The sequence below is a fragment of the Corvus cornix genome, chromosome 3 (genome assembly GCF_000738735.6).
Source record: "Corvus cornix cornix isolate S_Up_H32 chromosome 3, ASM73873v5, whole genome shotgun sequence".
Lineage (NCBI taxonomy): Eukaryota > Metazoa > Chordata > Aves > Passeriformes > Corvidae > Corvus > Corvus cornix.
The window spans coordinates 69,748,361-69,761,700 of record NC_047056.1 but is presented as its reverse complement, the minus strand read 5'-3'; the positions used below and the strand labels follow the sequence as shown (position 1 = coordinate 69,761,700).

General features: G+C 41.5%; 1 protein-coding gene across 2 annotated transcripts in view; it reads left to right on the top strand.

Moving 5' to 3' along the window:
• Positions 1-5,870: 5,870 nt before the first annotated feature.
• The window catches only part of AFG1L (AFG1 like ATPase), a 61,724-nt gene continuing 54,254 nt past the window's right edge, over positions 5,871-13,340 (top strand). For both annotated transcript variants that reach the window (XM_039569726.1, XM_039569727.1), the window contains exons 1-2: positions 5,871-5,964; positions 12,876-13,099. In XM_039569726.1, coding sequence (XP_039425660.1) covers positions 5,877-5,964; positions 12,876-13,099 — 312 coding nt within the window. In that variant the 5' untranslated portion in view covers positions 5,871-5,876. The remainder of the gene's footprint in view (positions 5,965-12,875; positions 13,100-13,340) is intronic.

Genomic DNA, 13,340 nt, shown 5'->3' with positions numbered 1-13,340 from the left:
TGGAAAAGCTTTTGTTTGTTACACAACCTGTGCTGCCACATCTCACTGCAAATGTGAAAAAGAAACTGAGCACTGGTGTCTTAACTATGTTTTCTGTCTCCTGGCCAAGCCTGGTTTCATTATCTGTTCAAAGCAACAAAAATATGTCCACTGCTGTGCATTTGGGAAGTTGCTGAGTCTGTGATGAATAAAGAATATGTTCTCAAGCTGGGTAGATATTAAGAGTGAGGCTTAAGTTGAATGCTTTTCTCACAGCACACCATCTCAGCACCATTATTTTGTCTGCTTTTCCTATCAGGGATGACTGGTGGTGGAGAGCCTTGTGGAGGCTACAGAGAGTGACTGTTTTAGTGCCCACTTGTCAACAGCATTGGTATATAAAGGTATATAATGGTATATAAAGGTATATAAAGGTGATTCGATAAGGTGTCCCCTCTCTGTTTTTTCCATTGAAGTTGAATATAACTCGTCTGACCTGGGAGACGAAGGGGAAGACGTCCAGCTTCATGACTAGTGCCCCCCGTACATCACGTGAAAGCATAAATGCCACACTGGCTAATGAGGCACGGAGAAGGAATGAAGGTAGGGGAATAGCAGAGTCCTGTGGGCCTCTTTGTTTCCTTCCAACCCTCAGAAAATGCATTTGTTTGCTTTGAATTGTGTTCCAGATTTTTTTTGTGATCATGAGACTTGAGTTATACTGTCTGTAGTTGTTTCTTCTTGCTAGAAAGGTTCTTTTCTCAGCGTGAAGGTGAGCATTAACTCAGAAAAGAAATTTTTAATTCTGTTTCCGACATGCACTTTGGGCTAAATTTCAAATCTGGAGGGAGAGAGGTCAGCTGTGTTTATAGGTTCAAAGCATTTAGAGTTGAACTCGATGATCCTTCTGGGTCCCTTCCAAATCAGCATATTCTGTGACATCACTGAAAATCCTAGTGAACCTAAATTCTTTAACAATCAGGTACTCACTGATTTGTTATTACACCTTGTTTATTCAACTGTGACACAAAGATTTTCTGGCATAACTTCAACTGGCAAAATGGATATCCGAGTCTCACAGCAAGGACCCATAGAAGCAGTATTAATGGATGATTACTTCTGGAATTTTGTATAGTAATATTTCTCCAGTAGTTTTTGGTTATTTTCTTTGTTTTTCAAAAGAAAGAGTCACATTTAACAGGAAAGGAAACAGAATCTCTCCATTATCCAGTCAGGACTCTCCAGCCTTTCTGACAAGTGCTCAGGTTAGCACATTTTTGACAGCACAGGCATATTTTGTCAGAACTTGTGGGGAATGCTGACTCAGCATAAGGCAGAACCCACAAGGCACTGAACTAATTGTGAAATGCCTTGTGTGGAAAAATGACTTCCTGATCCCTGCAGTAGCTGCCAGTGCTTTGAAATATGATGTTTAAATGTCTGCATTGTGCTCCTGCCTGCAAGATAATATTAAGCTTCTAAACATAATTTGTAATATCTACATTTATATATACATACCTATACTGTGAACTCCTATTCTGAGAGATACTGAGTAGTGCCTGGGTAGCTGAAATACTGCAGTGAATTTCTAACACATCGAGCTATTTGAGCTGACTGAGATGCAAACTGTAAACAGATAGTGAAAATGGCTCTAAGTCCATAATTTTGGGAACATTTATGTGGCTTTATTAACCTGAGGCTTTATAAGCAATGTAGATTTTTAACAGCATATTTCACTGTCTCAAAATAGATGAGGTTAATATCAAGACTACCCCCAAGTGCTTCGACATAATCCCAGGAAAATGAGTTTTGATGGAAACTGTGTTGATGAAAACTACCTGCAAAATCCATTTTTGTAGAGTAGGCTGAATGGTCAGTTCTATATCAAAAGTACCTTTGTGTTTGAGAACCAAAGATATTTCCCATGGTGGGAATATCCTGGAGCCTTGCAGTCAGGTAAATCCAGCCTTCCTTGTGCAGAAACTCAAAATGGTTCTGGCAGAGACCCAAAGACTCTTGGACACATCCATCCCCATAGGGTTCAGCACATCCAAATTTCTAAAAGCAGTGCAGTCATACCACTAGAAGCCAGAGGAGACATCTGGAGTGCTTTGATTTTACCCCTCATTTTTATTCCTGTTTTATTCCTGTTACGGGCCACTTTTGGCTAGCTGGCAGAGTAATAATGCAGCAGGGTTGAACAAGTGCCAAATTAATTTCTATACAGTTTCAATGCCACATTTTTGAAGGTGAGCAAAGGCACAGGTACAGGAAATGAAGGGTACAAATGTACCACAGAATGGATCTGTACCTGTTACAGGACATAAACCATGGTAATCTACAGAAACGTACTTGAAAGTCCTGTTTGTTTAGGTTAACACCAAACCTTGGTTTTACCAAGTGCTTACAGCCGAAGGACAGTGAGTTCCTGGGATGTGCAATCCAGTGCATGGTGACATTTTAGTTGGCCAGTGAAGAGAAGGTTCATAGCATTGCAGAGGGTTTATTCATTTAGATAGAAGATGTCCGAATAGATCCAAATGAGAAGTTTTTCTATGCTGCCTTGCATAGCAAGGTTAAGAAAAAACCAGTGACAGTTTCAATAAATCAGATGTTTTTGCTGAAGATTATACTGTCATTTTCTTCAATTATTCTTGACATTTCACCCATTCATATTGTGATCTGAGTTAATAATGGAAGAAAACCCAGCTCTTGTTGCCTTGTTTGTTCTTTGTTCTCAAGGAGATAAGCTGTTTATAAAGATAACTTATTTGTTATTTAAATCACTTTTACAGAATTTGTTTGTTTCCTTGTTTGAGTTTCTAAATATATTGCAACAATTGTGATGCATCTTTGAGATGTCTATTCAATTCACTATGATTTGTACTGGAATTCATTCCTAAATGGGCACAGGTGTTGATAGCTATAATATGCTGGAATGAGTCAAAACCAATAAATGCCCAATAGAGGAAAGATGAAAGAAAATGCACTGAAAACAGCTCTTTTAGGATGTGATAAATAGGCACTTTAATTCACTACTTAATTAGGTATATAGTGCTGAAGATGTGTCTGGAGAAACTACGTATTTTAAACAGCTGAACGTGTTAGAGTGTAACTTCAATCACTGCTAATATTTTCGAGATCATAAACATTATTTTTAGAATTAGCAATACTATTCAGGATATAATCAACTTTTGTTTGCAAGCTGTTCTATAGTTCCCTAAAGCAACATTTTCCAATACTTTTGTAAAAAAAAAAGTTCATTGATAATCTGTGAAACCTACGTGCTCACTTTCCCATGTTGCACAGAAATTTAATGCTAGAATAAGAGATAGGAATCCTGACATTGCAAAACCAAAAGTCAGTTTAAGCACTTCCTTTGTACTTTACCAGGAACAGGCACTTTGTTATCTATTTCTTGCACAATACACTCTTCAGGCAACATCTCCTGAAGCCCCATCCTGACCTTTGGGTGCATTTCTGATAGGAATGACGGGCCGGCCAATGAAGAGGTGAGTGTTATGGTTAGTGATTCCTGAGTGCCGGTGCCCTTCCCTTGGAGTGAAGATTTTTTGCATTGTGCCTTTCTGTCAAAAGAACTTTGTAGTTGCATTGGAGGTGCTTGGATAAGGCAGTCAGGTACCAAAGGAGGAAGGTGGTCAGCATTCTCCCGAGGAGTTCTCAGGAATCGCATGTGGGCATCTGAACTGATACCAAAGACAGGGTTTGCTGTGTGCTAAGCAGACACCGAGACTAAATCAGCCTCTAGGGTTTGCATTATCTCCAGAGAAATCTGCCTCTATGTTAACGTGTCTTGTTGTTGCATTTCAACATAAAAGTGATACTGATAGACATAAAACTGATACTGCTGATGTACAGATAGGTTGTAACGCTGGCCAGGGATATTTGTCCTTAATATTTTACAAATATCTGTCCTTAGTATTTTATGGTCCATGTTTTTAGCGACAAAAGCAAATAGCACAAGATAGAAATTATCAACAAATGCAAATTCAGTTGCCAAAACTCCCTGAGGACAGCTGTGGCACCCAATACAGGCATGGTGCAGCACAATACAAATGACAGAATCACTGAATAGTTAGGGTTGGAAGGGACCTCTGGAGATCACTTAGTCCACCTAGTCTAGGTCACCTAGAGCAGGTGACACAGGAATGCATCCAGGTAGGTTTTGAATGCCTCCAGGGAGGGAGAATCCACAACCTTGCTGAGCAGCCTGTTCCAGTGCTCTGCCACTCGCAGTGTAAAGAAGCTCTTCCTCATGTTGAGGTGGACAAGAAAGTTGTTTGGAAACTGGAGTGCACGGGTAGGGCTGTAAGGTGTTGTGTGCGGCTCCAGGTGGGTCTGGAAAGTGGATTTGTACTGAGTGGCTGGAGCAGCTGTGTAGGGAGTGCGGCCCTGGGGCAGGCAGGCAGGTGGGCTCCTCAGGGGCTCCCCCACTGACTGCAGCAAAGTTTGGGGGACAAAGAGAGGGGGAAGGAGCCAGGGACCAGCAAAGGACCTGGGGGTGCTGGTCAACAGCAGCTGAACATGAGCCAGTGTGCGTCCAGGTGGCCAAGAAGGACAATGGCATGCTGGCCTGTATCAGCAATAGCGCGGCCAGCAGGACCAGGGGCAGTGATTGTCCCTGCACCGGTGTACTTGTACAGTCTGTCACCTGCACAGTGATCAGCCCTGGTAATGCTGCACGTCAAATCCTGTGTCCAGTTCTGGGCCCCTCACTACAAGAAGGACATTGAGGGGCTGGAGCGAGTCCAGAGAAGGGCAATGAAGCTGGTGAAGGGTCTGGAGCAGAAGTCCTGTGAGCAGCAGCTGAGGAATCTGGGGTTGTTTAGCCTGGAGAAAAGGAGGCTCAGGCTCCTTTCTATAACTTCCCAAAAGGAGGTTTTAGACAGATGAGGGTTGGCCTCTTCTCCCAGGCAACCAGTGACAGGATGAGAAGACAAAGCCTCAAGCTGTGCTAGGGGAAGTTTAGGTTGGACATCAGGAGGGATTTCTCCACAGAAATGGGGATTAGATATTGGAATGTGCTGCCGAGGGAGGTGGTGGAGTCACCGTCCCTGGAGGTTTTTGAGAAAGACTGGACGTGGCACTTAGTGCCATGGTCTAGTCGACATGGTGATGTTAGGTCATAGGTTGGACTCGATGATCTCCGAGGTTCTGTTGATATGCGGAAAAGACTCCACTACTGAAATAAGTAGTAAAGTAGGTATGTTTATTCCAGCGCTGGGACGCATGGGGGATAATTCCTCCAAAGTCATGCGTGCTGACAGCTGCATTCAGCTTGGTATATATCGGGTTACAAGCTCCATAGCCATTGTTTCCCAATACGGCTATACATATTCATTGCCTAGCCCCGCCTAGCCTCGCCTCATATTATAATGAGCCCAAATGTCACTTACATCTGCGTTGCTGTTGCGCAGTGTCGTCTGGTGGTCGTGGGCAGGGGTCTCCGGGATGAAGTAAGAGTCCTCCTCAGATGAAGCAGACAGTCTCATTCTGAACTTTTCACCTTGCTTCCCTGCGCCTGCTCTTTATGTCCGAACTCCAAACTTCAAGGCTGGTTTAACTTAGTTTTAGGTTCGAGAACAGGATTTTTGATCAAGATTCCTTCTCTTTATCAATAGTCTTATATCTTCTCATTCTGCTTTGGTAGGCACAATAAGTGTTGAGCAAGCTCTATGCGTTGTTTTTAACAAACAGCTTCTTAGCAAATCATTTAACCTCCGCTGCCCCTTCCTCTCCCTGATTGACTGTGATTCCGTGACCCAGGCGGGAGCGGCTCGCTCAGCACCGACCGCGCCAGGGCTCCCTCAGCTCCGCGGGACTCCATTTCCCAGCGCGCCCCGCGCCCACGCCGCCACCGCCCCCGGGCCGGGAAGATGGCGGTCCTTGAGTCGCCCTTGGCTACTGCGTGCTGCCTGCTGCGGGCTCTGGGGCGCCGCGCCCGCCTGCTCCCGCTGCACAGAGGTCAGTGCCGCCGCCGTGGCTCTCCGGGGCTCACTGGCCCCGGGCGGGCGACAGGCTGCCGGGGCACCGCGCAGGGAGGGCACCGAGGAGCGGTCGCTGGAGCCGGTGCGTGCCTCCCCTCCCCGTCGTGCCGCGGGTCTGTCCCCGGCGGAGGGGAGGTGGGTGCCGGTGCCGGGCGGGGCAGGCGGCAACCGCTGGGACACGCACAGGCCCCGCCGCTCTGCCGTGACCTGTCGGTGTCCTCTGATTCCCCGGCCTGGGCTTGTCCGCGACCCAGCCCCGGAGGAGATCCGCCTGCCGGGGTGGCACCGGGAGTCGCCCCCGGTCCCCTGGGGGACCCGCGAAGGGGGCCCGTGCCTTCCCGAGTTGGTGATGCCGCTTCCCCCCGGGACACAGGCTTCGGTGCGGTGCCTGGTTAAAGCCTTGCGGCTGCACTGGGCGCTCGGCGAGTGCGCCGGTGGCTGCCAGCGCTTTGGCCGGGCTTTAGGGTGCCTAAGGGATTGTTCTCCTTCGAGGACCCTCCGGTGTATAACGAACGGCAGCTGTGCTCTGTCTTCACAGCCTTGCTTTGAAAGTCAGCTCAGTACACAAATTTACGGGGTTTTGTTAACTCGAGGCTTAGGTTAGGAGCAGAGGTCTTTTTTCTTTAGTGAGAACTCTTCGTCCTCTGCCAGTCTGTCAAAAGTGTGAGAATTCGGCTGGTGACTGGTGGCTCCCAGGATTGATAAATGTTCACATCCACACATCATGTTATTGTACAATATTTATACATCCTAAGAAAAATAGACAAGCACTGCAGTTAGTACTGTGGTTGCGCGTGTTTTATTAGTTATTGGTTTAACACTTGGACTCTATGTAGTTTGTTTTTTATAACCAGCATACTAGAATTTAGAAAAAGTTGTCAGAGCAAATCCAGTGGCTTTAGGCACAGTTTGTCAGCTTCCATGTTAAGGGGATGGTAGTCCTTGCGTATGTTGTTTGAGGACATCAGGCTGCAGGGATGGGCTGCCATCATGGAATTGATTTATCCATCATGGAATTGATTTATAATCTTGTTTTTATGATCACTAGTTTATAGCCTTTTCTTTGTTTTTGTGATTTGCCTTCCACAGTTTTTTACCTTTCCCTTAATTAAAATACTTGACTAGTAGTATCTGTGTAAAGTTCTAATTTCACTGATAAATTTCTCTTGTCTTTCCCTACTTATGTCTATAGGTCAGGTTGTGAAATGGGATGTGCATGAACAAAATGCAAGTAATCTTTCAGAAATGTATCAGGCATGTACGCAAAAAGCAGAATTCCAGTTCCAACTCACATTTCTCTAGAAGATACTGTTTCATATGGTGCCTGAATGAATGGCCTTCAGTGATTCATCTAAGGTCATATAATGAGACAAAAGTGCGAGTCCTTGTCCTTATGTCTTAGCTGCAAACTGCTGCTTCTGGTTTGAACTACTAATTTTCAGCAAGTGTGGGGCTTTTATGAATTTTACATGATATTGGCCTAAAATTTTCAATTTGTGCAGATAACTAACTTAGTGTGTGTATACCCCCTCCCAATATGATTGGTTGGATTTTGATTTTTTTTTTAAGCTTGCTGTTAAGCTCTGGAAAGTAAATAATTTTTTCAGTTTACCTTCTCTTACATTCTTGTCATTGATCATTGTTCGATATTTTGAAAGGAGCATTTGTTTATTATAGGACTATAAATGTATTTTTAGCTTTATACCTAGCACATGATCTCTTTCCCAGGAAGCTTACATGACAAGTCTTTGTTCTTCTGCAGGTTTATTCGTGTGCTTAACTTTAATACATGTGTTTAATTTATCCACGTCCTTGTACATCATGGGGCAATTTACCTGTTTGAGACAGATTCTGAAAAACTTGCATATCTATTTAATAAAAAATGAGACAAGAGGACATTATTACTGTTTACAGGTAGTAGCATGGAAAAAAGAATAATTTCTGATCTTTTGCTACCTTTGCTCCTATTTTCACGCAGGAAAATAATCTTTGGGGCTACAAGACTGTACCATTGCCTTTCCTCCTCACTGTGGTGTCATCTGCTTAATCTTGAGTTTAGGAAGGTCTCTGATACCACCATCTGCCTGTTGATGAAAAGTGCCCTCTGACTTACAAGTCCTTTTTTTCTGTCATGGCAGTTGTGTTTCGTAGGCAGTTTTAGCAGCTTTACACTAAGAGTTTCAAGGTTTGAAGCAGTTTGGCTTCATTGTGACCCAAACTAATATTTTGAACTTCATCTTGGATTATTGAAAACATGACAGTTTTTAAAAGTTGGTTTCTATTACTTTTTTTTTTTTCTTCTCTCCACACAAATTCCAGGGTTTGTGAAAAGCTCTCAAAGCAGATTGTGCTGGCAGAGCAGTAATGACACAGATGTGGTCCTTGTACCTTGTATTAACACTGATTTAGTAGAAGCTATTTCAGCTTCTTGATTATGACTGCCAGCAAAGGTGGCATTTAGGTGATTTTGGGGTACTTAATTTTGGTGCAGTTGCAACCTACATGAGTTTGGTTTAGATGCAGTTCTCGCACAACTCTAGGTTGGAAATATTCTTTATTTTAAAGACAATGGTTAAGTAATTAACCATTAGGGAAAGTAGAAGGGGAAAGTGTTAATTCTCTATCTCTTACTTTGATTACCCTCCTGTGCTCTCAAACTCTTGGCTGCTGTCAGGATCAGTTTTGGTATGCCACAACCCAACTTCCATTTCAGTTTGTCTTCTTGCGTAAATAACTCCAGTGCCTGCCTCAGAAGTGACTGTTAGTTTCATAAGCTGTGTCATTGAAACTCACATGCCTTTTTCTGTGTCATCTCAGACATCAGTTCTAAGTGGCAGTAGCAAAACTCAACAACACACTGATCAGTGTTCCAATTTTCTGCTCTTTTCCAGAGCAGAAACTGCCTGGAGTTCTGAACACTTTCTGTATTTTTATGTAGGCGTTAATTATCTTTGCTGTGGTGAATTAATGTCAGTTTACTGAATATGTCTTAAGTCCCCTCCTTGAAAGAAATTTTTTATAATTCCAGATTGGCATTTTTTAAAATAAGTTTTATTTGCCTTGGTGAGATTTTCCCCTCCAATTTCTTTCTTTTTTTGGGGTGTATCACAGTAGGTCTTCACTGCAGGTGTGTCTGTGATCTTTGTGTGGGCAAGCAGAAAGGCAAATGCAAAGAGCTAATTATATGGTTTGAAATAAAGTGAGATTATACTTATATATGTATGTTTTGGGAACAGGAATTTAAGAAAAAGTTGCATCTTGGTGTCAAATCTAAAGAAGCGGGGAATGTCAGGTTAAATGTGGTAACATTCAACACTGTCCTGCACCCTGAAGGTGGGAAAGATAGGTTATGGATAACCACATGTCTAGTTTTACCCTGTTCTATGTAAAACTAAGTGAACAGTGTTCACTGCTGTGCTTTTCTACAGTTTTTCTAGAACACTTCATAGGTATAGAAGGTAGGTATATACTTTTTCTGTGTGTGACATTTAAAGATTTCAGAAGGGAACTAATAAAAATTGAGTTGCAGTTTCTGTTACACAAAGATTAGATAATGAAACAGTAAGAGATAAATGAAAACCCATATTTTTCAATGTGGAGAAGAGGACTGTAGGACTACAGTTAGTGCACTGACTCATAGGTGATTCGTGTAGTTGAGTAATTGATTTTGCAATCTGTTCCACAAAATGCAGGTTAGAATGGAAGGTGTACGTTTTTTTCTGTCTCTTAGAATAGTTTATCACTTGTATAGCTGCCTTCTGTTGATTTATCTCTAAAACCCCCACATGCTCTTCGGTAGCGTCTGCCTTTGTTTTGCAGCTACAGGTGTGAGGTTATCACTTAACCAGTTACTGGGTGTCTCCTGGCAGGGTACTATAGCATGCCCCCATCATACTTAAATCCCAGTGTTCAATATTATTTTAGGAGAACAGTGAGTGATTTGTGCCAGGACACCTTCTGTGGCTATTTGGGCATAGTCTCCATCCCTGTCATCTGTTAGAGTATTTCTTCCACTCCCAGGATGGTTAGCTGTGAGTGCATGTAATCTGAGACAAACCCCATGCTTCTGTGGAGTCCTACTGGTGTGCTTTGTCCATGGCCAGGGAGGTCATGAGCCACAAACTCTTTCTTATTGCTAAATCAACTTTATTTTTTTTTCTTCAATCCTGTCATAAGAAGTAGGAGCTTGTGGACTTAGAGGTATGAGGGGGCACACTGGAGCTCTTGGAGCCATCAACTTCTACGTATTGCGAAAGCGCAGATAATTCAGAGGTATGGATCACAGGAATGAGGTTGGCTTTTTTTGGGAGTGGAATGGTAGAAAGCAAGATGAAAAAATTTTGACAGATCCTCTGAGCAACCTGGTCTAGTGGAAGGTGTCCCTGCCCATGGCAGGAGTGCTGGATGTAGGTGATACTTTAGCTCCCTTCCAACCCAAGCCATTCCATAATTGTGTGATCTATGCCTTTTCCCCTTCCCTTCAGAGGCAGGTCAGGTTTTGCTGACATGTTTCTGACAGATTTTCATCAAACTCATTTTTAAAATTCACCACACATCATTGGAAGTTTTACAACTTCTAGACTATTAATCTATTTCACTACCTTAATTACAGTTATTAAGATATCTGTATAAATACAATTTCCTTTCTTTTTCTCAGTATCCTGTTGTACATATCTGGAGACAGCTATATGTTTTTCTTCTCTACAGGTTTTACTCAAATTTTTGCAATAACAGACTTTAAACTCAACTTTCTTTATGTGATCTCTTTAGATAAGGATGAGCCAATTACTCTTAATTCAAAGCAGTAACTCAGTTCCTTCAGGAACAAGAGAATTTGGTGCAATTATTGGCTGCAGATATAAACAGTGACTGTCTTTATGTAGAAACTGTTACTTGCAATAAATATAATTTGATCTAATAGTTCAGTTTTATCTTTCTCTTTTCTGTCTTTCTACTTAAAATTTTTTTTGTGCCTTTTATGGTATCTTTGTGGCTTGTGACCCATATTTTAGAAAATAATCCTTTAAATCTCCACTTACTCTCCCATTTGGTTCATGCTCTTATAACGTACGATGTGAAAATTGAAGAGTGTCTTCCAGGGCAGACTATACCAGTATTGAATAGAACAGGTTTGGGGTTTTTTTCCCCCATGTGTATTTATATTGGAGTACTTGTGTTTATTTTATTTTAGTTTATTTTTCCTCTAATAGTGTTATGATACTGTCTCACTATCAGTTTGCGATCCAGTGTAGCCTTGGATACTTTTTTCAGAGGTACTCTTTAGCAGGTCATTCCCCATCTCCTGAGATAGTTATTTCCTCTAAAATAACATGCTTTGTCCCTGGTGAATTACATCCTATTTGCATTCGATTATTTGTCTAGTTTGTCAGCATTTACTTGCCTTCCAGAGTGTCTGCAGCCCTCTCCTGATTTTCTGTTATTTGCATTCCCAGGCCATGTTCTTTATCTTGCCATATATGGCATAGATGGAGATTCAGGGTTGCACCAAGATGAGATCCTGAGCCCTCTCTGAAACTCCGCTGCTGATATACACCTAGTTTAACTGTAGTAATTATTCATTACGTATCCTTTTTCCAGCTGTTTTGTACCTGCTCAAAAGTACTTCCACTTGCAACTTTCTTTCCTACTTTATAGATGGCAATGCTATGTGACAAAAGCGGTACTACAATTAACGTGCTTTTCCTTCACCCATTAAGCATGATGCCTGATCAGAGAGGACAATTTGTTGGTCTGGCATTGTTTCTGGGGAGCTGATGTTGCCTTTTATTCATGTTCTTACCATGTTAAGTGCTTTATTAAAAGAAAAAAAAAGTCTTTGTAGTTGTTGTTCCAGTATTTTTGGGTGTTCTGAAATTGTGTTGATTGACCTATAAACTATTGGATTTACCTTTCCCTCTTTTTTAAAGACAATCTTTTTTTTCATTTTCCTAGTGTTTTTGAATCTTACCTGCCTTCAGTGAGACCTCAAAGAAAGCTGTTAGAGGCCATTGTGTTGCTTGGGAAACTTACCTAAAGTATTTAGGAATGGATTTCCTTAGAGCTCACAGGGTTAAAAATACCTAACTATGTAGTCATTGACACGTGTTTTTCCTACGCTCAAATTTATTTCTTTTATCATTGCTAAAAATCATGTTTTTCTTTATTATACTTAACCTGTTAAATTACAGTGGAAGCAGAGAAGACATTTAACAGCTTTTCAGTGTCTGCCATTGTTTGATCTTAATGATTTGGCAAGCCTTCTTTGTAAACTTGTGCATTCTTTCCTTTCCTAGTTATGTCTTGTTTTATGTCTAGAAATTCTGACTTTTTTCTTTTTAACATCTTGTTTCTGACAATATTACTACCTGGGCTTGTCCCTGTCTTTTCTAGGCAGAAGATAATGCCAGTAGGTCAGGCTGTGGCATTTTAGGGCTTCACAACTATTGCCTTGCTTAGTGTGCTGTTTGAGTCTTTCAGCTTCCTTACAGAACTCCTGATTTGGTGTCTTGTTTGTTGACTTTTAAATACTTACTGAAGTTTTACCTAAAGGATTATCTATTTAGAGAAATGCACTTTGGAATTTTTAAGTGGTTTTACCCCAATTTGGGAAAAAAAAGGTCCAAGCTTTCCTTGCAACAGCTCATCCAAATATTACCAACTCTCTAGCTGGACATCTTAGAATGTGTGCTTGTTAATAAAAAAAAGGAATGTTAAAACATACTATTAAAGTAAAGTTAGAAATTGAGTTAATGAGAAATGAAGGGGTAACCAGTGGTTATATAGGTAAGTCATGTGTATGTCTTTGTGTAAACTGTTAGGAATGTGTGTTGTTTATAAGGAGATGCTTTTCAAAACTTCTCTATTAATTGGGTACTTCTATTTTTCCAGCCTACACAGCTCAGGCAGATGAGAAGACAGGCCCTGGTACTCCTACAGATGCTCACGCCAGAGCCTTACTGGTTTGTAATGGACCTTTAGAACATTATGACTTTCTGATTAAGCAGGAAGAGCTGAAGAATGATGAGCAACAAAGAAGAGTTGTGCAGCACCTGCAGAAATTGCATGAGAGCCTTAAAGGCTACAGCATAGATTCAAAAAATATCCTTTCAAAGGTGAGGTTTATAATGATAAAAATATTTTGCGTTTATGTTTGCTCATATGAATGTGCTTAAAATGCATATATTTCTGTCAAGAGCTCAAATCTTATTTTTGCAAATGCATCTTTCCAGATAGATTATTCTTCATGTTTCAATCTTTCTTCTTTCTTTTTTGATTTTTAAAATCCAGTGGCACTCCAGAAGTAACCAAATTAAATATTGTTGGAATAATTCTGTAAGAAAATCTGATATGGTT